The following is a 27,678-nucleotide window of genomic DNA, read 5'->3' as shown; positions in this document are numbered from 1 at the left end:
TTGCTGCAATGTGTCTAGTTAGGTATGGTATCTCTGCTTCATGAGGGGAGGATTGATTTGGCGCTGCTGCCAATGATGACGGATCATCTTGAATCTTGGTGGAGCTCTAATCGCAAACGCATTCCTAAAAGGTACAACAAAGGGTTTGTTTCGATGATCACTATTGTGTGTTGGAGTAATTTTTTTTGAAAGATCTAGCAAATTGCTGGCTTCAATTAGATTTAGCAGAAAGCAGCGGAAGAAACAACATGAGGAGGATCCGAAGATCAAAGGAAAAAGGAAAAGGCAGCCCTATTAGCTACAGAACAACACTACACTTACAAGACGGAACGCCATCCGCCCACCGCAAGACAATGCAGCTCCAACTCCGGCGGAGAAACTACGGAGAACAAAACGTTGGCGTCACAGGAGATAGCCGAACGGACCACATGTCGCTCGTCATCGTACGCTACCAGAGCCCCGCACCGCAGCTTCGACTTCACAGCAACAAGCAGCCGAGGTAATCTCAAGGACACGCCGGAGAAGAGCCGACTACCATGAGAAAGGCCTCCGACAATGCTCACCACCGTCATCGTTGCCACAGAAGTCAAAACCTCCCTCATCGCCGGACATGACCAAGCAGCAGGAACAGTAGCCGAGTATTTGGAAGCAACGTAATGGATGAGTGTTTGGTAGGCATGACACGGTATCTGAATGGGTATTGGCTTCAAAAATCTTTCAAGAGCTCAAGTTGTGGGCTCTTGCCGGAGCTAGAGGAGTTCAACACTTTAGCGAAGAGTGGTGTATGGTTTTAGGAGTTTCTTTGCTCTTGCACTGGCTTGTGTTGAGAGTGGCTTGGATATTTCTTGTACATTTAGCTCTGCCTTCTATAAAGCTATGGTACGCAATTTGCATACTCCTGGTAAAAAAATAGTTCACTTCTTTTACCAGAGTGAGGGAAACATGGCACAAAGTCATAAATACCAAATGCAGCTAAGAAGAGTAGACTCGTATGCCATAGCCAAAACTTCAAAACTTTGGGTCTTTCCATTGGTTTCAATGGAGAAATTAGCAATGACAAGAAAACTCAAGAAAGGTGCTTGCAAACGGTTTGGAAGCTACTCCCTCCGTTCCGAATTACTTATCGCAGGTATGGATGTATCTAGATGTATTTTAGTTCTAGATACATCTATTTCTGCGACGAGTAATTTGGAACGAAGGGAGTAGCATGCAAACATTGTTATATCTCACTCCCTGCAAAGATAAAACGATCACAGTGAACGGACTGTAGGCAATTAATTTGTTTTTTTCTAATATATGTGCAACTGATCACTTTTATTATCATCACTTCATAACAAACACATACTGTAGAACTGCACTAGTTCGACTACTTGCACAATTAAGATTGATGTCAATCCCAATTTAATATGCAATGACCAGAGGAAATAGAAAAAACCTCATTGGTTTTATATGCAATGCTCCATCTTAACAAATATCAACAACAGTAAGCTGTAATCAACAACACTAGAGGACTGTTTTCATTCTATGAGGAGGATACAAAAAATATACAGATTATAATTGAAAAGACCATATGGCTGATGCAGGGGCAAAGCAAAGGGGGGTAGTATACCTCAACAAAACTGCGATGGCGCTTTCCTGTCCTCCTGGCCCCCTTCCACACACTAAGAATGAGCGCTGGGATGATAACAAAGCAAGCTATCGCGTGCATACCAAATAGTGCCACATCCATGATTACAGAGGCGACCATTTCACCCTGAGACATCGAACCCTCCATGTCCGGCGACATCATCACTACCAGAAGACCAGCAACCACTAGAAGGAAGAAGGCCACATCCGCAACCAATCCAAGCACCGCGGTGCGCGGAAGCCTGAACGATTCTGCAACCGACTCCTGCGTGAATGCTTCTAGAGCGCTCTGAGGACAACAATGTCAACAAAACCATAGGTATGAAATGAACATGAGTATGTACAGAATGGTTCGGAAATGGAAGGATGCAAATGAAGTGATGAACATGAACACACATGGAAAAAACTAGTCCCACTGATCAGGATAACCTGAACTGTATATGGCAACTTAGTTCGAACATAATGATAACACAGGGCTCATCCACTGGCGTATGTATTGCATTACTGCTGTAATTCGACTACAATAAAGATCACAGGGAGTGAATTTGTGTGATGCCTTCTTGAATCCCGAAGTGGATACAGATACAGCTGCAATCATGTAGGCCACGCACACCAACAGGACGAGAAGCGCGACAAATGCAAGGATGCTGTAGATGAGGACCTTGAGAGCCCCGTATGTGAGGGCCTGGAGGAAGAGGAAGGGGTCGGAGCTCTCGCCCCAGGAGCGGCTCGCCACGATCTGTCCAGCCGTGGCCGCGGAGATGACCCACGCGAGCACGAAGCCCAGGTAGGGGAGGGCTCCCGCCGCGACGCAGAGGACGCGCCCCAGCGCCAGCATCGGGGCGAGGGCCAAGTGCACGAGCGCCAGCACCACGACGACGATCCGCGCCGGCGGGGGCGGGGGAGGGGGCGGCCATCGGTCGGTACGGGAAACCCTAGCTCCTCGAAGCTTCTCGATCGCACTCGGTGGGGGCGAAGTGGTTGGGCGGCACAGCGAGGGGACAGTGGTTTGTGGGAAATGGGGATTAATTAATGAGGAACAGGAGACAGGGGAGGGGGTTTTGCGGCGAGCTGTCCGGCTTCCCTTCCGGGTTCAGCTCTAACCCATTTCCTCTGCCAGCGGATGCGGATGCGGATTCGGGTTCTAAGAGCATATCTAGCCGACCTTTAAAACGCGCCGATCTGCAAAATAACCACATTTTTACGGTTTCGAACGAAAAAAGTGACCCGATCAGACAAGGCCCGTGACCTGTAGAAAAAATTGGGAGGCACGAAAAATCTTCGCCCTCAACCTTCAGATACACAGGATGGGAGGCCGACCAAGCTTGACCCTTCTCCGCTGCGAGATTTGGCGAGGGAGTCATTTCCGCGCAGTTGTTTCCGCTTCCCCTTCCTTAAGCCGCCAACCACATCCCTTCGCCCGCTCCGGAGCACCTTCCCCGGCTTCCTTCCACCACCATGGAAGCCTCCCGGTCGTCGGTCATCACCGTGGATGTCATCCACACGCTATCCCCTTCGCAAATCTTGTCGCCGGTGATGTCGCGCCCGTCGTCGTTCAAGGCTCCACTACGCCACCCCGCAAGTTGCAGGGCAACGTCGTCGTCCAGGGTGGCACTCCCGCAGCCCCTGCCAGGAAGGCACGCGGGCCCACCGACCCCGCCGCCTTCGATGTGAATTCGGTTGGGCACCCGCCATCGAAGAAGGGGAAGGCTTTCGATGCGAAATGCAAGAAGCTCGCCGGAAGACCTACCCCACCAACACCTCCTCCGGTTACCTCGGCAAGAACTACCCCGAGGATGCCCGCTGATGGCGCTGCTACCGCCGCCCCCCGAGGTGTTCGACAGAATGGGCGCAAGGTATGATGCTTTGATTTCTTGCACTTCTTTCACTTTTCTCCATTGCACATGTTCGTAACTTGTTGAGCGAAATTGTAGTGTCGGTTTGCATGATGCGACTACTGACTTCGTGCAAATGTTGGACGGCAACACCATCGACATCGATCAAGCCCCGATCGGTGATTACGGTTACAATGAGATGTATGGTGGCGTGCACGGTCACGGTTAGGAAGAAGATGATGTGGAGGAGGTTGACGAGGGGGTGTTCGACGCAGTGCAAGCAAAATCACGCGCAAGATCGAAGTGTTGGGCAACGTATAAATTTCAAAAAAATTCCGGACCGATCAAGTACCGAATGCACGGCACCTCCGGGATAGTGGTTTGTGGGAAATGGGGATTAATTAATGAGGAACAGGAGACAGGGGAGGGGGTTTTGTGGCGAGCTGTCCCGCTTCCCTTCCGGGTTCAGCTCAACCCATTTCCTCTCTACCAGCAGATGAGGATTCGGGTTCTAGCAGACCCTTAAAACGCGCCGACCGGTAAAATAACCACCCGTTTATGGTTTCAGACGAAAAAAGTAGCTCGAGCAGACACTGTATCAGCCCATGATCTGTAAAAAAAATTGCGGGGCACGGAAAATCTTCGTCCTCAACCTTTAAATACAGCCTTATCGGCTGCGACATTTGGCGGGAGGGGCATTTCCGTGCGGTTGTTCCCGCTTCCCCTTCCCTCCGCCGCCAACCACCTCCCTCCGCCCGCTCTGGAGCACCTTCCCCAGCTTTCCTCCGCCACCATGGAACCCTCCCAGTCGTCCGTCGTCACCGTGGATGTCATCCACACGCCATCCCCTTTGGCAGCTCTCGTCGTCGGCCATGTCACGCACGTCGTCGTTCAAGGCTCCACTATGCCACCCCGCAAGCGGTAGGGCAACATCGTCGTCCAGGGTGGCGCTCCCGTAGCCCTTGCCAGGAAGGCACGCGCGCCTGCCGGCCCCGCCGCCTCCGATGTGAATTCGGTCGGGAACCCACCAACGAAGAAGGGGAAGGCTTCCGGTGCGAAACACAAGAAACTCACCGGAAAGACCTACCCCGCCAACACCTCCCCCGTTTGCCCCGGCAAGAACTTCCCTGAGGATGCCCGCCGATCGCGCTACTACCGCCACCCCACGAGGAGTTCGACGGAATGGGTGCAAGGTATGATGCTTTGATTTCTTGCACTTCTTTTACTTTTCTCCATTGCGCGTGTTTGTGACTTGTTGAGCGAAATTGTAGCGCCGGTTTGCATGATGCGACTGCCGACTTCGTGCAAATGTTGGACGACAACACCATCGACATCGATCAAGCCCCGATCGGTGATTACGGTTACAATGAGTTGGATGGTGGCGTGCACGGTCATGGTGAGGAAGAAGATGATGTGGAGGAGGTTGACGAGGGGGTGTTCGACACAGCGCAAGCAAAATCATGCGCAAGATCAAAGTGTTGGGGAACGTATAAATTTCAAAAAAATTCCTACGCACACACAAGATCATGGTGATGCTTAGCAACGAGAGGGGAGAGTGTGTCCACATACCCTCGTAGACCGAAAGCGGAAGAGTTAGCACAACACGGTTGATGTAGTCGTACGTCTTCACGATCCGACCGATCAAGTACCGAACGCACGGCACCTCCGAGTTCAGCACACGTTCATGAAGGAAATATTCCCTAGAGGCAATAATAAAGTTATTATTTATTTCCTTATATCATGATAAATGTTTATTATTCATGCTAGAATTGTATTAACCGGAAGCATGATACATGTGTGAATACATAGACAAATAAAGTGTCACTAGTATGCCTCTACTTGACTAGCTCGTTGATCAAAGATGGTTATGTTTCCCAGCCATAGACAAAGAGTTGTCATTTGATTAATGGGATCACATCATTAGGAGAATGATGTGATTGACTTGACCCATTCCATTAGCTTAGCACTTGATCGTTTAGTATGTTGCTATTGCTTTCTTCATGACTTATACATGTTCCTATGACTATGAGATTATGCAACTCCCGTTTACCGAAGGAACACTTTGTGTGCTACCAAACGTCACAACGTAACTGGGTGATTATAAAGGTGCTCTACAGGTGTCTCCGAAGGTACTTGTTGGGTTGGCGTATTTCGAGATTAGGATTTTTCACTCCGATTGTCGGAGAGGTATCTCTGGGCCCACTCGGTAATGCACATCATTGTAAGCCTTGCAAACATTGCAACTAATGAGTTAGTTGCAGGATGATGTATTACGGAATGAGTAAAGAGACTTGCCGGTAACGAGATTGAACTAGGTATTGAGATACCGATGATCAAATCTCGAGCAACTGGGCAAGTAACATACCGATGACAAAGGGAACAATGTATGTTGTTATGCGGTTTGACCGATAAAGATCTTCGTAGATTATGTGGGAGCCAATATGAGCATCCAGGTTCCGATATTGGTTATTGACCGGAGGCGTGTCTCGGTCATGTCTACATAGTTCTCGAACCCGTAGGGTCCGCACGCTTAAAGTTCGATGATGGTTATATTATGAGTTTATGTGTTTTGATGTACCGAAGGTAGTTCCGAGTCCCGGATGTGATCACGGACATGACGAGGAGTCTCGAAATGGTCGAGAAATAAAGATTGATATATTGGACGACTATGTTCGGACATCGGAATAGTTTCGGGGAGTATCGGGCATATACCGAAGTACCGGGGGGTTACCGGAACCCCCAGGGGAGACTAATGGGCCTATTGGGCCCTAGTGGAGAAGAGGAGGGCGGCCAAGGGGCAGCCGCGCGCCCCCTCCCCCCCAGTCTGAATTGGACAAGGAGGGGGACGGCGCCCGCCTTTCCTTTCCCCCCTCTCTCCTTCCCTCTCCTCTCCTACTCCCACATGGAAGGGGGAAGTCCTACTCCCGGTGGGAGTAGGACTCCTCATGGGGCGCTCCAAGGGTGGCCGCCTCCCTCCCCCTCCTCCACTCCTTTATATACAGGGAGGGAGGCACCCCTTGGAGACACAACAATTGATCCCTTTGATCTCTTAGCCGTGTGCGGTGCCCCCCCTCCACCATATTCCACCTCGATAATATCGTAGCGGTGCTTAGGCGAAGCCTTGCGTTGGTAGAACATCATCATCGTCACCACGCCGTCATGCTGACGGAACTCTCCCTCAAAGCTCGGCTGGATCGGAGTTCGAGGGACGTCATCGAGTTAAAAGTGTGCTGAACTCGGAGGTGTCGTGTGTTCGGTACTTGATCGGTCGGATCGTGAAGACGTACGACTACATCTACCGCGTTGTGCTAATGCTTCCGCTTTCGGTCTACGAGGGTACGTGGACACACTCTCCCCTCTCGTTGCTATGCATCCCCATGATCTTGCATGTGCGTAGGAAAATTTTGAAATTACTACGTTCCCAAACAGTGGCATCCGAGCCAGGTTTTATGCGTTGATGTTATATGCACGAGTAGAACACAAGTGAGTTGTGGGCGATACAAGTCATACTGCTTACCAGCATGTCACACTTTGGTTCGGCGGTATTGTTGGATGAAGCGGCCCAGACCGACATTACGCGTACGCTTACGCGAGACTGGTTCTACCGACGTGCTTTGCACACAGGTGGCTGGCGGGTGTCAGTTTCTCCAACTTTAGTTGAACCGAGTGTGGCTACGCCCGGTCCTTGAGAAGGTTAAAACAGCACTAACTTGACGAACTATCGTTGTGGTTTTGATGCGTAGGTAAGAGCGGTTCTTACTCAGCCCGTTGCAGCCACTTAAAACTTGCAACAACAAAGTAGAGGACGTCTAACTTGTTTTTGCAGGGCATGTTGTGATGTGATATGGTCAAGGCATGATGCTATATTTTATTGTATGAGATGATCATGTTTTGTAACCAAGTTATCGGCAACTGGCAGGAGCCATATGGTTGTCGCTTTATTGTATACAATGCAATTGCCCTGTAATTGCTTTACTTTATCACTAAGCGGAAGCGATAGTCGTAGAAGCAATAATTGGCGAGACGACAACGATGCTACGATGGAGATCAAGGTGTCGCGCCGGTGACGATGGTGATCATGACGGTGCTTCGGAGATGGAGATCACAAGCACAAGATGATGATGACCATATCATATCACTTATATTGATTGCATGTGATGTTTATATTTTATGCATCTTATTTTGCTTTGATTGACGGTAGCATTATAAGATGATCTCTCACTAAATTTCAAGATAAAAGTGTTCTCCCTGAGTATGCACCGTTGCCAAAGTTCGTCGTGCCCAGACACCACGTGATGATCGGGTGTGATAAGCTCTACGTTCATCTACAACGGGTGCAAGCCAGTTTTGCACACGCAGAATACTCGGGTTAAACTTGACGAGCCTAGCATATGCAGATATGGCCTCGGAACACTGAGACCGAAAGGCCGAGCGTGAATCATATAGTAGATATGATCAATATAGTGATGTTCACCATTGAAAACTACTCCATCTCACGTAATGATCGGACATGGTTTAGTTGATTTGGATCACGCGATCACTTAGATGATTAGAGGGATGTGTATCTAAGTGGGAGTTCTTAAGTAATATGATTAATTGAACTTAAATTTATCATGAACTTAGCACCTGATAGTATTTTGCATGTCTATGTTTGTTGTAGATAGATGGCTCGTGTTGTTGTTCCGTTGAATTTTATTGCATTCCTTGAGAAAGCAAAGTTGAAAGATGATGGTAGCAATTACACGGACTGGGTCCGTAACTTGAGGATTATCCTCATTGCTGCACATAAGAATTACGTCCTGGAAGCACCGTTAGGTGCCAAACCTGTTGCAGGAGCAACACCAGATGTTATGAACGTCTGGCAGAGCAAAGCTGATGACTACTCGATAGTTCAGTGTGCCATGCTTTACGGCTTAGAACCGGGACTTCAACGACGTTTTTTACGTCATGGAGCATATGAGATGTTCCAGGAGTTGAAGTTAATATTTCAAGCAAATGCCCGGATTGAGAGATATGAAGTCTCCAATAAGTTCTATAGCTGCAAGATGGAGGAGAATAGTTCTGTCAGTGAGCATATACTCAGAATGTCTGGGTATAACAATCACTTGATTCAACTGGGAGTTAATCTTCCGGATGATAGCGTCATTGACAGAATTCTTCAATCACTACCACCAAGCTACAAGAGCTTCGTGATGAACTATAACATGCAAGGGATGGATAAGACGATTCCCGAGCTCTTCGCAATGCTAAAGGCTGCGGAGGTAGAAATCAAGAAGGAGCATCAAGTGTTGATGGTCAATAAGACCACTAGTTTCAAGAAAAAGGGCAAAGGGAAGAAGAAGGGGAACTTCAAGAAGAACAGCAAAAAAGTTGCTGCTCAAGAGAAGAAACCCAAGTCTGGACCTAAGCCTGAGACTAAGTGCTTCTACTGCAAGCAGACTGGTCACTGGAAGCGGAACTGCCCCAAGTATTTGGCGGATAAGAAAGATGGCAAGGTGAACAAAGGTATATGTGATATACATGTTACTGATGTGTACCTTATCAGAGCTCGCAGTAGCACCTGGGTATTTGATACTGGTTCTATTGCTAATATTTGCAACTCAAAAAAGGGACTACGAATTAAGTGAACACTGACTAAGGATGAGGTGACAATGCGCGTGGGAAATGGTTCCAAAGTTGATGTGATCGCCTTCGACATGCTACCTCTACATCTACCTTTGGGATTAGTTTTAGACCTAAATAATTGTTATTTGGTGCCAGCGTTGAGCATGAACATTATATCTGGATCTTGTTTGATGCGAGACGGTTATTCATTTAAATCTGAGAATAATGGTTGTTCTATTTATATGAGTAATATCTTTTATGGTCATGCACCTTTGAAGAGTGCTCTATTTTTGATGAATCTTGATAGTAGTGATACACATATTCATAATGTTGAAGCCAAAGATGCAGAGTTGATAATGATAGTGCAACTTATTTGTGGCACTGCCGTTTGGGTCATATTGGTGTAAAGCGCATGAAGAAACTCCATACTGATGGACTTTTGGAATCACTTGATTATGAATCACTTGGTACTTGCGAACCATGCCTCATGGGCAAGATGACTAAAACGCCGTTCTCCGGAACTATGGAGCGAGCAACTGATTTGTTGGAGATCATACATACTGATGTATGTGGTCCAATGAATGTTGAGGCTCGCGGCGGGTATTGTTATTTTCTCACCTTCACAGATGATTTAAGAAGATATGGGTATATCTACTTAATGAAACATAAGCCTGAAACATTTGAAAAGCTCAAAGCGGAACACCACAGCGTAATGGTGTGTCCGAACGTCGTAATCGTACTTTACTAGATATGGTGCGATCTATGATGTCTCTTACTGATTTACCGCTATCGTTTTGGGGTTATGCTTTAGAGACGTCCGCATTCACGTTAAATAGGGCACCATCAAAATCCGCTGAGACGACGCCTTATAAACTGTGTTTTGGCAAGAAACCAAAGTTGTCATTTCTTAAAGTTTGGGGCTGCGATGCTTATGTGAAAAAGCTTCAACCTAATAAGCTCGAACCCAAATCGGAGAAATGTGTCTTCATAGGATACCCAAAGGAAACTGTTGGGTACACCTTCTATCACAGATCCGAAGGCAAGACTTTCGTTGCCAAGAATGGATCCTTTTTAGAGAAGGAGTTTCTATCGACAGAAGTGAGTGGGAGGAAAGTAGAACTTGATGAGGTAACAGTACCTGCTCCCTTATTGGAAAATAGTTCATCACAGAAACCGGTTCCTGTGATGTCTACACCAATTTGTGACGAAGTTAATGATGATGATCATGAAACTTTAGATCAAGTTGTTACTGAACCACGTAGGTTAACCAGAATAAGATCCACACCAGAGTGGTACGGTAATCCTGTTCTAGAGGTTATCATACTAGACCATGACGAACCTACGGACTATGAATAAGCGATGGTGAGCCCAGATTCCGCAAAATGGCTTGAGGCCATAAAATCCGAGATGTGATCCATGTATGAGAACAAAGTATGGACTTTGGTTGACTTGTCCGATGATCAGAAAGCCATCAAGAATAAATGGATCTTCAAGAAGAAGACTGACACTAACGGTAATGTTACTGTCTATAAAGCTCGACTTATTGCAAAAGGTTTTCGACAAGTTCAAGGGATTGACTACGATGAGACCTTCTCACCCGTAGCGATGCTTAAGTTTGTCCGAATCATGTTAGCAATTGGCACGTTTTATGATTATGAAATTTGGCAAATGGATGTCAAAACTGCATTCCTGAATGGATTTCTGGAAGAAGAGTTGTATATGATGCAACCAGAAGGTTTTGTCGATCCAAAGGGAGCTAACAAAGTGTGCAAGCTCCAGCGATCCATTTATGGACTGGTGCAAGCCTCTCGGAGTTGGAATAAATGTTTTGATAGTGTGATCAAAGCATATGGTTTTATACAGACTTTTGGAGAAGTCTGTATTTACAAGAAAGTGAGTGGGAGCTCTGTAGAATTTCTGCTATTATATGTGGAGGACATATTGTTGATTGGAAATAATATAGAATTTCTGGATAGCATAAAAGGATATTTGAATAAGAGTTTTTCAATGAAGGACCTCGGTGAAGCTGCTTATATATTGGGCATCAAGATCTATAGAGATAGATCGAGACGCTTAATTGTACTTTCACAAAGCACATACCTTGACAAAGTTTTAAAGAAGTTCAAAATGGATCAAGCAAAGAAAGGGTTCTTGCCTATGTTACAAGGTGTGAAGTTGAGTAAGACTCAATGCCCGACCACTGCAGAAGATAGAGCGAAAATGAAAGATGGTTCCTATGCTTCAGCCATAGGCTCTATCATGTATGCAATGCTGTGTACCAGACCTGATGTGTGCCTTGCTATTAGTTTAGCAGGGAGGTACCAAAGTAATCAAGGAGTGGATCACTGGACAGCGGTCAAGAATATCCTGAAATACCTGAAAAGGACTAAGGATATGTTTCTCGTTTATGGAGGTGACAAAGAGCTCATCATAAATGGTTACGTTGATGCAAGCTTTGACACTGATCCGGACGATTCTAAATCGCAAATCGGATACGTGTTTTTATTGAACGGTGGAGCTGTCAGTTGGTGCAGTTCTAAACAAAGCATCATAGCAGGATCTACATGTGAAGCGGAATACATAGCTGCTTCGGAAGCAGCAAATGAAGGAGTCTGGATGAAGGAGTTCATATCCGATCTAGGTGTCATACCTAGTGCATCGGGTCCAATGAAAATCTTTTGTGACAATACTGGTGCAATTGCTTTGGCAAAGGAATCCAGATTTCACAAGAGAACCAAGCACATCAAGAGACGCTTCAACTCCATCCGGGATCAAGTCCAGGTGGGAGACATAGAGATTTGCAAAATATATATATAGATCTGAATGTTGCGGACCCGTTGACTAAGCCTCTTCCACGATCAAAACATGATCAACACCAAGGCTCCATGGGTGTTAGAATCATTACTGTGTAATCTAGATTATTGACTCTAGTGCAAGTGGGAGACTGAAGGAAATATGCCCTAGAGCCAATAATAAAGTTATTATTTATTTCCTTATATCATGATAAATGTTTATTATTCATGCTAGAATTGTATTAACCGGAAACATGATACATGTGTGAATACATAGACAAACAGAATGTCACTAGTATGCCTCTACTTGACTAGCTTGTTGATCAAAGAAGGTTATGTTTCCTAGCCATAGGCAAAGATTTGTCATTTGATTAACGGGATCACATCATTAGGAGAATGATGTGATTGACTTGACCCATTCCGTTAGCTTAGCACTTGATCGTTTAGTATGTTTGCTATTGCCTTTTTCATGACTTATACATGTTCCTATGACTACGAGATTATGCAACTCCCGTTTACCGGAGGAACACTTTGTGTGCTACCAAATGTCACAACGTAACTGGGTGATTATAAAGGTGCTCTACAAGTGTCTCCGAAGTTACTTGTTGGGTTGGCGTATTTCGAGATTAGGACTTGTCACTCCGATTGTTGGAGAGGTATCTCTGGGCCCACTCGGTAATATACATCATTATAAGCCTTGCAAGCATAGCAACTAATGAGTTAGTTGTGGGATGATGTATTACGGAACGAGTAAAGAGACTTGCCGTTAACGGATTGAACTAGGTATTGAGATACCGACGATCGAATCTCGGGCAAGTAACATACCGATGACAAAGGGAACAACGTATGTTGTTATGCCGGTTTGACCGATGTCGGTGTCAAAACCGGCGGATCTCGGGTAGGGGGTCCCGAACTGTGCATCTAGGCGGATGGTAATAGGAGACAAGGGACACGAAGTTTTACCCAGGTTCAGGCCCTCTTGATGGAGGTAAAACCCTACGTCCTGCTTGATTAATATTGATGATATGGGTAGTACAGGAGTAGATCTACCACAAGATCAAGGAGGCTAAACCCTAGAAGCTAGCCTATGGTATGATTGTTGTATGTCGTCCTACGGACTAAAACCCTCCGGTTTATATAGACACCGGAGAGGGTTAGGGTTACACAAAGTCGGTTACAATGATAGGAGATCTAAATATCCGCATCGCCAAGCTTGCCTTCCACGCCAAGGAAAGTCCCATCTGGACACGGGACGAAGTCTTCAATCTTGTATCTTCATAGTCCAGGAGTCCGTCTGAAGGTATAGTCCGGCCATCTAGACACCCCCTAATCCAGGACTCCCTCAGTAGCCCCTGAACCAGGCTTCAATGACGACGAGTCTGGCGCGTAGATTGTCTTCGGCATTGCAAGGCGGGTTCCTCCTCCAAGTACTTCATAAAAGATTGTAGACACTAAGGATAGTGTCCGGCTCTGCAAAATAAGTTTCCACATATTGCCATAGAGAGAATAACATTTACACAAATCTAATCTGCCTTTATTCGAATCGTTTTTACTTCCCCACCTCAGCGCATTTTGCGAGGCGGTTTCCTTCGCACGTCTTGTCAAAGCAGAGATCGTGTCCCCTTTATTTACGGGATTCTCATCAATACGGACGTGGGTAACCCAATCGTGCCCGTTAGCATGTTTTCTCGATTAAAGGCGAGTCCCAAACGGTTACGGGGAGGGCCCTTGGTATTCAACCTCTTATAAAGAGACCAAGGCCTTACTCCTTTCTTTCAATCTCAAATGAGTTCGCCCGTCGCCTCGAGTTCCAACACCCTAGGCTCTAGATTTCAGGCGCTTCGGACCTTCGACAATGTCCGGTTCTGACCTTCGAGGCCGATGGATGCCCTCCTCCGTCACGGAGGAGGACGTGCTAAAGTTGAGAGAGGCCAAGTTCTTGACCGGTGAAATTTCGCATAGGCTGCCCGCTCAAGGGCAGGCTATTCCCAGTCCCTAGCCTGGTGAGAGCGTGGTGTTCGTGTCTCACTTCCTTCAGGGGTTAGGCTTCCCAATGGATCCCTTCGTGAGGGGGCTGATGTTCTATTATGGGTTGGAATTTCACGACTTAGCTCCGGAGTCCATCCTCCATGTTTCCTCATTCATCGTCGTGTGTGAAGCATTCCTCCGTGTTACTCCTCACTTCGGATTATGGCTCAAGACCTTTAAAGTAGAGCCGAAGATGATTGAGGGACGGCACGCAGAGTGCGGAGGCGCTGTTATAAGCAAGAATGCTGATGCTCCATGGCCCGAGGGCCCTTTTCAAGAGGAGCTCGGCTTATGGCAACGAGAGTGGTTCTATATCACCGCTCCCAGGGGCACCAAGTGGGTGGCGCCGCCTGCCTTTCGCTCGGGTCCCCCAAAGCAGCTAGGGTCGTGGGTCAATAAAGGCCTAGATTGGGGGCCATCCCAGGACGTGCCTTTGTTGCAGGGCCGCATCAGGGATCTCTTAGAAAGAGGTCTCAGCCTGGTCAAAGTGACGCAAGTCATGCTGATCCGCCGAACACTGCCCGGCAAACGTCGCTCCCTTCATCTGTGGGAGTTTAATCCGGAGGGACCACGAGCTCTCCAGCATTTTATGGGCGCAACGCCCGCGGAGATGTATAAACTGTTCTTCGGATCACAAGAAACGTGTCCGGATTTGACCGAGGACGCAGGTCTGAGCTGCAATCGCCCGGATACTCAAGTAAGTAGCCTTGTGCCCGGAATCGCCATCCATATACTTGTCATAAACTTGCCCCTAAAAGAGCTGTCCTTTTAAACAAGAGTGGATAGCGAAAGAAAAGCTGATTAGGTGTCCGGCTCCCCTCCCCGAGACCAGGCCGGATCCCGTGCTAGTCAGGATGTTGAAGATTGTGCCTTTGAAGGAAAGTGAGGGAGGGGACAAGGAAACTACGGCCTCCTCAAAGGAGGCTGTTTGGAAGGAAGGAACTGAAAATTCCTCTCCTCAGGGGAAGAAGAGGACCAGCTCTGAAAACCCGGAGGCCATGGCCTCAAAGCGGGGGGGAAAATCCTCGTCTGAGGGTCCTACGCCGGGGGGTACCTCGGCCGAACTACGCCCTCAAGGGGATCAGCCCTCCAGCGAGCCGTAAGTAGAGAAAGATTTTCTTTTTGAGAGATGAGAGAAATCCTTGCTTTATATCTCAGAAGATTAACCGAAATTTTACCTTGTAGCTCAAACCTCAGCCCTTCTCAGCAGAGCTCGTCTTCGGGGAACCTTCTTCCGGAGATGATGGAGAGCGGAACGCCTCCCCCTACCGTACCACCTAGCGAGGCAGGCGACCCTGAGGTGTCGTGGCGGAGGGTTTCTCCGAATCCGGCAGGGGCGGAAGGTAGCCATATGGCCCCCCAAGGTTCTCCATGTCCGGGCTTCGAAAGGGGCCATAGGACGAGTCCGGCACCGTCCGGTGCTCGGTCGGAGGAGCTGAAGAATCTGCTAGGGCGAGCTTCTATCTCAGAGGAGCACCATGCATTGATGGGCACGGTGATTGAAAGGATTTCGTCCGCGGAAAGCGGATTGCATGAGGCCGTCAGAAGTTTACTGACAGGTTTTGAGGTACGTGAAATAATGTACACTTTCTGACAGTTGCACATAAATAAGATGCGCCCTGTGTAGATAGTAGCCCCTGAGACTCTGTGCGTTGTCAAAAGTGACGGTGCGCAGAGGATCATAATCCCAGGTCTAAAATGTCGCCTTTGTATGTAGGTGGCGAAGTGTCCGGAATCCGCCGGACTGATGAATTTGCCGAGCTAAAGCGGCAACTTGACGTGGCAGATGCCGACATCGCGCTCGTCAACAAGTGGCTTGATGAGGCACAAGGTATGTAATTCCTCGGGCAGCACCTGGTAAGAGGAGCTTTATGCCAGTATCTTACAATGTGTGTGCTTGATGCAGATGGTGCGGCCGCCGTGGAGAGTCTTCGGGCAGAACTTGCCCGAGCCAAGGAACAAGCCAGAAAAAGTGATGCGGCTGCCGAGAAGGCCCTTGAAGAGCTGAGAGCCGAACAGGCTGCTCACTTCCGAAGCAAGAAAGAGATGGCCGAGATGGCCGTGAAGCTAAAGAGCGCTGCTGACCGTTGCAAGCTTCTTGAAAAAGAAGACCGGGCGGGACAGACAGACTTAGAGAAGGCCGTTGCCGATGCCAAGGATGCTCGCTCTGCGATGAGAGCTGCAAAGGAGGAGCTACGTCAGGCTGGAGAGATCGCAGCTGGAAAGCCCTTTATGCGGCGGAGGATGTTTGGTGATCCTAAGCATGCTCCGTTATACCAGTTGTGGAGTACAGCGGACACCTATCTGGATTTGGCAGCGAGTGCTGCTGATGCGACCGAACACTTTCGAGATCAAGAAGATCGCGAAGTGGAAAAGCTTTTCTGGTCGCAGTTCCACAATCCAGAGCGTCCACTGTCAGTGGCCGATCGTCTGGCCGAAGGGGCCGAACTGAATAGGTTGTCCGGACTCGCCATGAAGTGCGTCATGAGTCACCTGTGGCCGGGGAGATCGGAGCCGAAGAGTTATTTCAGCTTGGTGCAGCAGTTCCTTGGTGCGGTGCCACGTATTAATACAATTAAGAGGTCAGCATGCATAGAGGGTGCGCGGATGGCTCTTGCCCGTGTCAAGACATACTGGGTGGAAATGGAGACCATCGCTGTTGCATCTTGAGATTCGGACATAAGCCGAGTACCTGCCGAGCACTATTTTTCAGGAAGTTCTGCAAGGCGCTCGTGTAATAGAGACGCAGTGCTCAAAGGATGCTATGTTCGAGTAGCATATGCGATTGTAAAATGGTATTTTGATAAATTGTAGGAACTTTTTATACTTGTGCCTGGAAGTATTGTAACACCTCCTATGCGGCCGTTTAAAATATATAAAATCTGAAAGATGGCAGTCGTCGGCTTCAGCCCCCACGCAAATAATGCGGGGGTGTTCGCAGAAGGCGCATTTTCACACTTGATCCAACGTCTTGGTCCTACAAAGGAGGTGATAGCGCAGCGAACTAGGCAATCGGACTATAATGCTTTATCACTTTCACTTAGCCATAGGAGCTTGATAGTGAGGCTACTTAGATAGCCCCTGGTGGCGACTGCGCTCGCCCGAATTCGGGGCGCGTGTGTGCCTGGCCGAGAAATGGCCCTTCGTTAATGCAGAGGAATCCTATAGATTCTGGTGAGTCATCGAGTGGTTGACCAGTCTCACACTATATCATGACAGTCAGTTTTCGGCTTTCTCTACTGAGGTGCTCGCCTGGCCGAACCGGGGCACAATCGCAGTAGTTCTCCTGGTGCCGCCTTAGCCGATAGAGCGGAACGTAAGGCAGCCGAACACAGGAGCCGGGCAACCCAACATTTGACCACAAACATGATTCGGAGTTGATGCATATAAGGCCAAACTTGCGACGCCGAACACTCCCTAAGGTATTCGGTCTTTATGAGGGCGGGCGAGACAACGCCCTTAGGTATAAGCCCCTAGTGTCCAGGTACGCGCAGAAATTCTGAGTGGCCACATGCCAAGACGCCAGCCTCCTCCTTGGTTATACCAGAGAAAACCAGGGGATGTATATCAACAAGAGACAGTAAAAAAGGTTTTCGCAGGGTCTTAATCTGAAAAGAATCCTTGGAATGGGTCCCTGCTGCACGTCTGTGCCTGTGTCTCCGTTGTGCCGTATCCTGGATGGGCGCAGCACGATATTCATCTGTAAAAGAGAGGAACTAAGTTGAAAAAAGGTCGTGCCGAATAGAAGTTATACTAAATAAACAAAGTATAAATTGAAATGGGTAAAATTGAGCTTGATTGTCTCTTATTTTATATGTGCGGAGCCCCTAGAGTAGGGGTATGTGGCTATTAAGCCTTTATCAATGATATTTTTGTGCCAGACTCGTCTAGCCGTGTCCGTGGTCTTAATGACCTGTTTAGATGTTTTGGCTGGTGAAGCCGTTTTATTGTGGGGCTGTTAAGGCGGCCGCACAATCTTCCGCGCGAGGGGCGCACTAAATGCTTCCCCTTTAATGCGATGATGCCTCGTGGACCGAGCATCTTAAGCGTAAGAGATGCGTAATGCGGTATTGCGTTAAAGCGGGCAAAAGCTTCGCGTCCCAGCAGTGCTTGATAGCGACTTGAGAATGGGACAATGTGGAAAGTTAGCTTTTCGCGACGGAAGTTATCGGTGGAGCCGAATATAACTTCGAGCCAGAGAAAACCCATGCAATGGGTATCCGGGCCTGGCGTTACCCCTTGAAAGGAGGTTTTGTTGTGGCGAATTCTTGTTGGGTCTATCCCCATGTGGCGGATTGTGTCCTGATATATCAGGTTTAGACCGTTGCCGCCGTCCATCAGGACATTTGTAAACTGGAGTCCGCCAATTATTGGATCGAGTACCAAGGCAGTCCAGCCTGCATTCTTGATACTTCTAGAATAATCCAGATGATCGAAGATGATTGGTTTTGACAACCAGTGGCGAGACTCCTTTGGGATAGGCCGTATGGCGCGTACCTTTATGGGCACCGCACGTTTTGTTATGTGAAGTAAGTTTACTGTTTTTACTTCTTGTGGAAAATTCTTTTGTTTCCTGGTGCTCTTCTTTTGGGGTTCATCATCGTCTTCGCTTGGTGTGTCGAGCCCCTTGTGTTCGGCGTTGAGTCTGCCGGATTGTTTGAAGACCCAACAATCTTTGTGGGTATGGTTAGCAGGCTTCCCGGGAGTACTGTGTATTTGACACATCCTGTCTAAGATTTTGTTTAGGTTGGATAGCTCGTCCCTGTTATCCTGGAGGGGCGGATTTTTCTGATTCTGCCGTGAGCTTTTGAATCCGGCGTTGACTGCCGTGCTCTTCGGACTGTTTTCCTTAGTCCGGCGACGATCCTTGTTGCGTCGCGGTTTTTCATTTCCATCCCTAGTTTCGGATGTACTTGGGTCGCTGGTGCTACATCTTGCCAACCAACTGTCCTCTCCTGCGCAAAAGCGGGTCATGAGGCTTGTTAATGCGGCCATTGTTCTCGGCTTTTCTTGGCCGAGGTGTCTGGCGAGCCATTCATCTCGAACGTTATGCCTAAAAGCTGCTAAGGCTTCGGCGTCCGGACAGTCAACTATCTAATTCTTTTTAGTAAGAAATCTATTCCAGAATTGCCGAGCTGACTCTCCGGGCTGTTGAGTTATGTGACTGAGATTGTCTGCATCCGGAGGGCGGACATAGGTCCCTTGAAAATTTGCTCGGAAAGCATCCTCGAGCTCTTCCCAACTTCCAATTGTGTTTTCAGGAAGGCTTTTAAGCCAATGCCAGGCTGGCCCTTTAAGCTTGAGGGGTAAGTATTTTATGGCGTGGAGGTCATCTCCTCTAGCCATATGTATGTGGAGGATATAATCCTCGATCCAGACTCCAGGGTCTGTTGTTCCGTCGTATGCCTCTATGTTTACGGGTTTGAATCCCACTGGAAATTCATAATCCAGGACCTCATTGATGAAACATAGGGGGTGTGCAGCACCCCTGTATTTGGGTGTGCTGTGGTGTTCAGATACTTGTTTTGTTGCATTGCTTACGAGAGCTTGCTTTCTTGGCCCATAAATAGATCTGGCTGGGCCATCTTTTTGATGCGAATCCTTGAGTGGGTCGCATGCCGGCTTGAGTGCGGCGCCGCTTGCTGCTTTATGCTGGCCATGGGGTCGTCTATCCGACCGGGTGGCTTTCTTACTTTTTGAATGCGAGGGCTTTAAGGCCTCTTCGTCGAATTCAGGCAGTAGCTTTCGCTTCGGATAGCTTTTAGTGCGGCGACTGCCGCCGTATTTGTCTGCTGTATTGATTACTTTTCTCCATCTGATTCTGAGTGCATCTTCCGCCGTTTTTAGCTTCCGCTTCTGCTTTTTCAGGCTGCGTGCGGTTGCAACGAGCCTTTTGTGGAGGTTCTTCTGCTCCGTGGGCTTATCCGGCGTAAGGTCGTCCGGAATGCCGTTTTTGCCGGGGACGGGTTGTTCGGTTTCTTTATCCGAGTTTCCCTATTCGGAGGTTGCTCTAAGGCATGCTCATCGTCTGCCGACTCATCCTGCTCTATGGCTGGGTTTGTATCGAGGCGGGGCTTGGAGCGGCGTTTACGTCGCCGCTTTGATTGCTTTTCGAGAGATCGATCCCTCGTTGCATCCCCGTGTTCCTCGTTGTCGCTTCCTTTAGGTGTATCCACCATGTACACATCATGAGATGAGGTGGCTGTCCAATGCCCTATAGGCGTTGGTTCATATGCGTCTCCTGCATCGTCGTCCATACCGTCGATGTCTTCGGAGTTGAAACTGAGCACGTCGTTTAAATTATCGACGGTGGCTACCAAATGGGTGGTGGGTGGGTTTTGAATTTCTTCATCATCCGTATCCCAACCTTGCTGACCGTAGTCCGGCCAGGGCTCTCCTGATAAAGAGAGAGAGACTTCAGTGACTTCAGAATATCGCCAAAGGGCGAGTGCTGAAAGATGTCCGCGGCGGTGAACTCCATGATCGACGCCCAGTTGGATACGATCGGCAGGGGCGCGGCAGTCTCGGAGTCCGGGGTGGAGTTCGGCGCTTTGGAGTCACGGGCTTCGCAGAGGACAAAGCTGGTGTTCGGCTCAATCGCCATAGAGATTGCATCCCCCGAGGCGGTGTCCAGCCACCCATCCTCGATCGGCGCAGTTGGTTCCGAATCGAGGGTCGGAACCGATGCGTGTGCGGCCTCCAGGGCACTGTTCGGCGGCAGAGCTAGATCATGCCCATCGTGACAGTGCGGCGCGCTTGGCTGAGGCTCGAATCCGTCGAAGATCAAGTCCCCGCGGACGTCAGCCGTGTAGTTTAAACATCCAAACCTGACCTGATGGCCAGGGGCATAGCTTTCGATCTGCTCCAGGTGGCCAAGCGAATTGGCCCGCAGTGCGAAGCCGCCGAAGACGAAGATCTGTCCAAGGAGAAAAGTCTCACCCTGGACTACATCGTTATTGGTGATCGGGGGAGCCATCGGGCCTAAAAGTGACGACACAGAGGAACTCTCAATGAAAGCACCAATGTCGGTGTCAAAACCGGCGAATCTCGGGTAGGGGGTCCCGAACTGTGTGTCTAGGCGGATGGTAACAGGAGACAAGGGACACGAAGTTTTACCCAGGTTCGGGCCCTCTTGATGGAGGTAAAACCCTACGTCCTGCTTGATTAATATTGATGATATGGGTAGTACAAGAGTAGATCTACCACGAGATCAAGGAGGCTAAACCCTAGAAGCTAGCCTATGGTATGATTGTTGTATGTCGTCCTACGGACCAAAACCCTTCGGTTTATATAGACACCGGAGAAGGTTAGGGTTACCCAAAGTCGGTTACAATGGTAGGAGATCTAAATATCCGCATCGCCAAGCTTGCCTTCCACGCCAAGGAAAGTCCCATCCGGACACGGGACGAAGTCTTCAATCTTGTATCTTCATAGTCCAGGAGTCCGGCTGAAGGTATAGTCCGGCCATCCGGACACCCCCTAATCCAGGACTCCCTCAACCGATAAAGTTCTTCATAGAATGTGTGGGAGCCAATATGAGCATCCAGGTTCCGCTATTGGTTATTGACCAGAGACGTGTCTCGGTCATGTCTACATAGTTCTCGAACCGGTAGGGTCCGCACGCTTAAAGTTCGATGACGGTTATATTATGAGTTTATGTGTTTTGATGTACCGAAGGTAGTTCGGAGTCCCGGATGTGATCACAGACATGACGAGGAGTCTCCAAATTGCTGAGACATAAAGATTGATATATTGAACGACTATGTTCAGACACCGGAATGGTTTTGGGGAGTATCGCGCATATACCGGAGTACCGGGGGGTTACCGGAACCCCCCGAGGAGACTAATGGGCCTATTGGGCCCTAGTGGAGAAGAGGAGGGGCGGCCAAGGGGCAGCCGCGCGCCCCCTCCCCCTAGTCCGAATTGGACAAGGAGGGGGGCGCCCCCCCTTTCCTTTCCCCCCTCTCTCCTTCCCTCTCCTCTCCTACTCCCACATGGAAGGGGGGAGTCCTACTCCCGGTGGGAGTAGGACTCCTCATGGGGCGCGCCAAGGGTGGTCGGCTCCCTCCCCTTCCTCCACTCCTTTATATACCGGGAGGGAGGCACCCTTGGAGACACAACAATTGATCCCTTGGATCTCTTAGCCGTGTGCGTTGCCCCCCTCCACCATAATCCACCTCGATAATATCATAGTGGTGCTTAGGCGAAGCCCTGCATCGGTATAACATCATCATCATCACCACGCCGTTGTGCTGACAGAACTCTCCCTCAAAGCTCGGCTGGATCGGAGTTCGAGGGACGTCATCGAGTTGAACGTGTGCTGAACTCGGAGGTGCCGTGCGTTCGGTACTTGATCGGTCGGATCGTGAAGACGTATGACTACATCAACCATGTTGTGCTAACGCTTCTGCTTTCATTCTATGAGGGTACGTGGACACACTCTCCCCTCTCGTTGCTATGCATCACCATGATCTTGCCTGTGCGTAGGAAAATTTTGAAATTGCTACGTTCCCCAACAGTTCAACTCGATGACGTCCCTCGAACTCCGATCCAGCCGAGCTTTGAGGGAGAGTTCCGTCAGCACGACGGCGTGGTGATGATGATGATGTTCTACCGATGCAGGGCTTCACCTAAGCACAGCTACGATATTATCAAGGTGGATTATGGTGGAGGGGGGCACCGCACACGGCTAAGAGATCCAAGGGATCAATTGTTGTGTCTCCAAGGGGTGCCTCCCTCCCCGTATATAAAGGAGTGGAGGAGGGGGAGGGGGCCGACCACCCTTGGCGCGCCCCATGAGGAGTCCTTCTCCCACCGGGAGTAGGACTCCCCCCTTCCATGTGGGAGTAGGAGAGGAGAGGGAAGGAGAGAGGGGGGAAACGAAAGGGGGGCGCCGCCCCCTCCTTGTCCAATTCGGACTGGGGGGGAGGGGGTGCGCAGCTGCCCCTTGGCCGCCCCTCCTCTTCTCCACTAGGGCCCAATAGGCCCATTAGTCTCCCTGGGGGGTTCCGGTAACCCCCCGATACTCCGGTATATGCCCGATACTCCCTGAAACCATTCCGGTGTCCGAACATAGTTGTCCAATATATCATTCTTTATGTCTCAACCATTTCGAGACTCCTCGTCATGTTCGTGATCACATCCGGGACTCCGAACTACCTTTGGTACATCAAAACACATAAACTCATAATATAACCGTCATCGAACTTTAAGCGTGCCGAACCTATGGGTTTGAGAACTATGTAGACATGACCGAGACACATCTCCAGTCAATAACCAATAGCGGAACCTGGATGCTCATATTGGCTCCCACATATTCTATGAAGATCTTTATCGGTCAAACGCATAACAACATACGTTGTTCCTTTTGTCATCGGTATGTTACTTGCCTGAGATTCGGTCATCGGTATCTCAATACCTAGTCCAATCTCGTTACCGGGAAGTCTCTTTACTCGTTCCTTAATACATCATCCCGCAACTAACTCATCAGTTAAATGCTTGCAAGGCTTATAGTGATGTGCATTACCGAGTGGGCCCAAAGATACCTCTCTGACAATCGGAGTGACAAATCCTAATCTCGAAATACGCCAACCCAACAAGTACCTTCAGAGACACCTATAGAGCACCTTTATAATCACCCATTTACGTTGTGACGTTTGGTAGCACATAAAGTGTTCCTCCGGTGAACGGGAGTTGCATAATCTCATAGTCATAGGAACATGTATAAGTCATGAAGAAAGCAATAGCAACATACTAAACGAGCAAGTGCTAAGCTAACGGAATGGGTCAAGACAATCACATCATTCTCCTAATGATGTGATCCCGTTTATCAAATGACAACTCACACTAGTTGAAAAAGGGCCATTTGTCCCGGTTCATAAGGCCCATCTGTCCCGGTTGGGGAACCGGGACTAAAGGGTCGTTACTAATGCCTAGGCCTTTAGTCCCGGTTCTTATACTAACCGGGACAGATGGGCCTCCACATGGCCGGTGCTGCGAGCCTAGGCAGGAGGCCCTTTAGTCCCGGTTGGTGGCACCAATCGGGACCAATAGGCATCCACGTGTCAGCTGTTCAGGGGCTAGGGTTTTTGTTTTTTTTTGAAAGGGGGGGTGGATTTGGGGGTTTTGTATGGTTAATTAAGGTGTTTCATATATTGTGTTAGGTAGCTAATTAATTAATAGAGAGAAGTGTCCTCTCTTATCTTCCTGCTTGGTCGATGCTACGTACTATACGTATAGAGAGGCCCTCGACATGCTAGCTGGTAAGAAAATGAAGGAAACCATTAAGTACAGAAGTTTGTCATGCATACTGAGAGAAGTGATCGACCTCTCCTTCTCCGAGAGATTGGTCGAACAAGTTTTCGTATTATCTATGCGACGCTACTGGCTACATACATATACAATATGTAAGATCTCTTACAATCCCCTAGCATTTGAACTCAACTTCCACATGGTATTCTTCGGCTTTATTGATGACGTGGTCAAGAAAGAATCCCGCCAATTCCTCTTTTATTGCTTTCATGCGATCTTGTGGTAGGAGTTCATTCCGCATCTGCCACGTCTAATTTGAAGAAGGGGGTTAATACATATATATGAATGAAACTCAACAGAAATGATGGTGTAATAAAATGAAATTGTGAATATTACTGCTTACGCACTTCATATTGTCTTTTAGAGTAGCCCCGCTTATCTTTGCAAGTCGCATTGTAGATGAACTCGCACACGTAGTATCCACAGTAATCATTCCCTTGTTCCTGCCACAAGCACTTTACGAGAAACAGAGGTCAATCGAATTGATAATGAAGCATTATAAATGGCATTGATGAAAGTAGCTAGAATCAATGGGAGATGAGCGCAACTAGCTAGCTAGTAGTACTTACTTTCAGGTATGTATATCGCAGCTCCTTCGGCAGTCCCGGAGCTTTTGCGGTGAACTGTTTCCAAACCCTGCAAGACAAAGAAAATAATTATTACTTGAGATATCAGGAAATGAACAAAAAGTTGCCGATATGGTGCGATAATGATCGATTGAACTTACTTGTTGAGAATTTTAGTCATGTCCGCATAGGTCTCGGGATCATTTTGTCTCGAGTCTAAGACGGTTACTAGTCCCCGCTCAAGCTTAATCTCCAGGAGAATATAGTGGAAGCTGCGCACGCATGCATAACTCATCAATTACATTACTATAACCTGGCTCGAGTAATAAGGGAAACCGAATATGCACACGACAGTAACACTCACTTGAAGTTGTAAGGAAATAGTATTAAATCTTTGTTTTGATTTATTAACAATGATTTGAGCAAGTTGGCCTCGGCATCTTCGGCGTTCTTTTTAACCTAAAATTCATCTATGAGATTTGTGTTAATGAACCCAATATCATAAATTTATGCTTTTCTGCACTCGACGATCTTCAATCTGCATAATGTAGTGAGGATAATTATAAATACATGCAATGAAAGAGCTGAGCTATATATAGAGACTTAATGACAGAAGTAGTACTTACAGACAGTAGCAAGTGATCGTTAATTTATCGAGGGCCTTTTGATTGAAGAACTAGAAGAACTCCTCAAATGGAACATGTAACAGATCAATTCCAACGAGGTCGTGCTCCTCTTTAACTCTCAGATACAAAATATTCGTCCCCCAGACTCTCTGCAGGCTTTCATGTACCAATTATGGAATCTTCGCATCATCGTTGTTAGAGATTTTTCATCTTTGACGAGAGGCTTCCCGTACTCATATCTGTGTTCGTCCACCTCCAAGAAATCATAATGTACATCGTCGGGCATGTAATCTCCAAGATTTCTATAACTAGGCACCATCCCCGGAGCATTAGCGACGATGTCGCTAGACACATTGAGCGGGGGGCACGATTGGTTCGCTTGTTCACCGAGCTGGGCAATTTTTTTCCCAGCTGCTCGTCGTTCTTTTAACCTTTGATCACTAACAGTACTTCCTGACCGCTCCTCTTCGAGATATGCCTTTTCAGTAAGGCGCTCATAGTTGGTTTTCGGCGGATACTTTGGTGGTTTCCTTAGGGCATCGATAGTGCGCTTTGCTTTCACCGGATCTACCTTCTCCTCCGGAGGTGGATGTCTCTCTGCTTTCGCCCCTTCAAAGAAGTCCTTCACTTCTTTTTGCATGATCTTCTTTTTTTCTTCCACGGTCATCTCGTACGTTAACTTCTCTAGAGGCTTGAGAGGTGGACCGTATCTGTATTACGTCCCGCCATTGGCTGTACTGCTAGACGCCGGAGCAGACGGAGCGGCTGCGGCTGTCTTCTTTCGCGCTTGCTGACGAGGCGGAGAAGGACTACGACGCGCCGGAGCAGCCGGGGTGGCGACGGGTCTCTTCCGCCCTTGCTGGCGAGGCAGAGAAGGAGGAGGCTGGTGGCTGCTCGGGCGCGCCAGCGCAGGCAGAGAAGGAGGCGGAGTGCTGCCACGCGCCGGAGAAGGAGGCTGAGTGCCCTGATCGTCACTCACCGGAGGAGGAGGCGGTGGAGGAGGTGGAGTGCCCTGACTCGCCGAAGGAGGAGGAGGAGGTGGAGGCATCCAGTTCAGAAGGTTGATGAGCTCCTTCCGCCATAGGCATGGAGTCTTCAGACAAGAACCCAACCGAGTCTCCCCGTCACCTGTAGGGTGGTCAAGCTGGAGGTCCTCAAATCCTTCTGTGATTTCATCCACCATCACCCTAGCATATCCTTCTGGAATCGGCCGGCAGTGAAAAGTTGCGCCAGGTTCAGGAGGTGCAATAGAGCCAACAGCCGCCCTGACTTTCAATTCCATCCACTGCATCATAAGGTGGCAATGTTGAGACTCCGTGATAGCATCTATGGGGTAGCTAGCAGGAGGCGTGAAGACAGGCTCCTGAAGCAGCTCCGTGGAACCCACGATGCTTCTCTGCTGAGATGGCGGGGTAGCTTCGGGTGTAGCTTCGGCAGGTCGCGTGGTGCGAACTGCCTCTCGTTCCTCTAGCACTTGTACCCTTGCATGCAGCGCCTGTAGTTGGGTCAACTCCTTTTTCTTCTTCCTCTCCTGGCGTTTGTAACCGCCTGCGTCGGGAAATCCAGCCTTCCACAAAAGGGAGCCTGGCGTGCCTCGTGTCCATCCGGGGTGCTCAGGATTCCTGAGGGCCTCTGTGAGCTCGTTGTTCTCTCTGTCCAGAACGAACGTCCCTTGCTGCACCTTTTAGATATACTCTTGAAGCTTCTCGATGGGTGTGTTCAGCTGCTCGTTGGTCCAAACGCACTTCCCTGTTACAGGGTCCAATTTTCCCCCAACCCCGAAGAACCAAGTCATGCAACAGTTTGGCCAGCGTCGCGTCTCTGGTTCGATCCCTTTATCAATGAGGTCATTCTCAGCCTTGTCCCACAATGGCCGGGTTTTCAGGTAGCCACCTGACCCCGTGCGATGGTGATGCTTCTTCTTTGTAGCATTTTTCTTGTTTTTCGCTGACATCTTCGCTGCTCTCTCAGATTTCGTTTTGGTGACAAATTCGGGCCACTGATCTTTGATCTTCTCAAATCGGCCGATGAATTCTGGAGTCTTGTCTTGGTTAACAAACGATGATTTCAGCTCATTCTTCCACCTCCGGAATAGCTCAGCCATCTTCTTAAGAGCATAAGCCTTGATCATTGGCTTTCTAACTGGATTCTCCGGATCCTCCTCTGGCGGGAAGGTGAAATTTTCCTGCAGCGCGGTCCAAAGATCAGCTTTCTGCCTATCGCTGACATTAGACACTTGAGAGTCTTTGTCCTTAGGCTTCAACCATTGCTCGATGCTGATCGGGATCAT

The 27,678-nt window shown here is 48.6% G+C and overlaps 1 protein-coding gene across 1 annotated transcript; it reads right to left on the bottom strand.

The window, feature by feature from the left end:
• Positions 1 to 1,464: 1,464 nt before the first annotated feature.
• LOC125535049 lies at positions 1,465 to 27,678 on the bottom strand. The gene is made up of 5 exons (XM_048698110.1): positions 27,341 to 27,678; positions 24,766 to 24,832; positions 2,183 to 2,575; positions 1,610 to 1,915; positions 1,465 to 1,488 (listed from the first exon to the last, which is right to left on the bottom strand). The coding sequence occupies exons 1-5, from the start codon at positions 27,676 to 27,678 to the stop codon at positions 1,465 to 1,467; spliced, it is 1,128 nt and encodes a 375-aa protein (XP_048554067.1).

The sequence above is a fragment of the Triticum urartu genome, chromosome 2, assembly GCF_003073215.2.
Source record: "Triticum urartu cultivar G1812 chromosome 2, Tu2.1, whole genome shotgun sequence".
Classification (NCBI taxonomy): Eukaryota; Viridiplantae; Streptophyta; class Magnoliopsida; order Poales; family Poaceae; genus Triticum; species Triticum urartu.
Note: the sequence above shows the minus strand (reverse complement) of the source record. Positions and strands in the feature narration are given on the sequence as shown.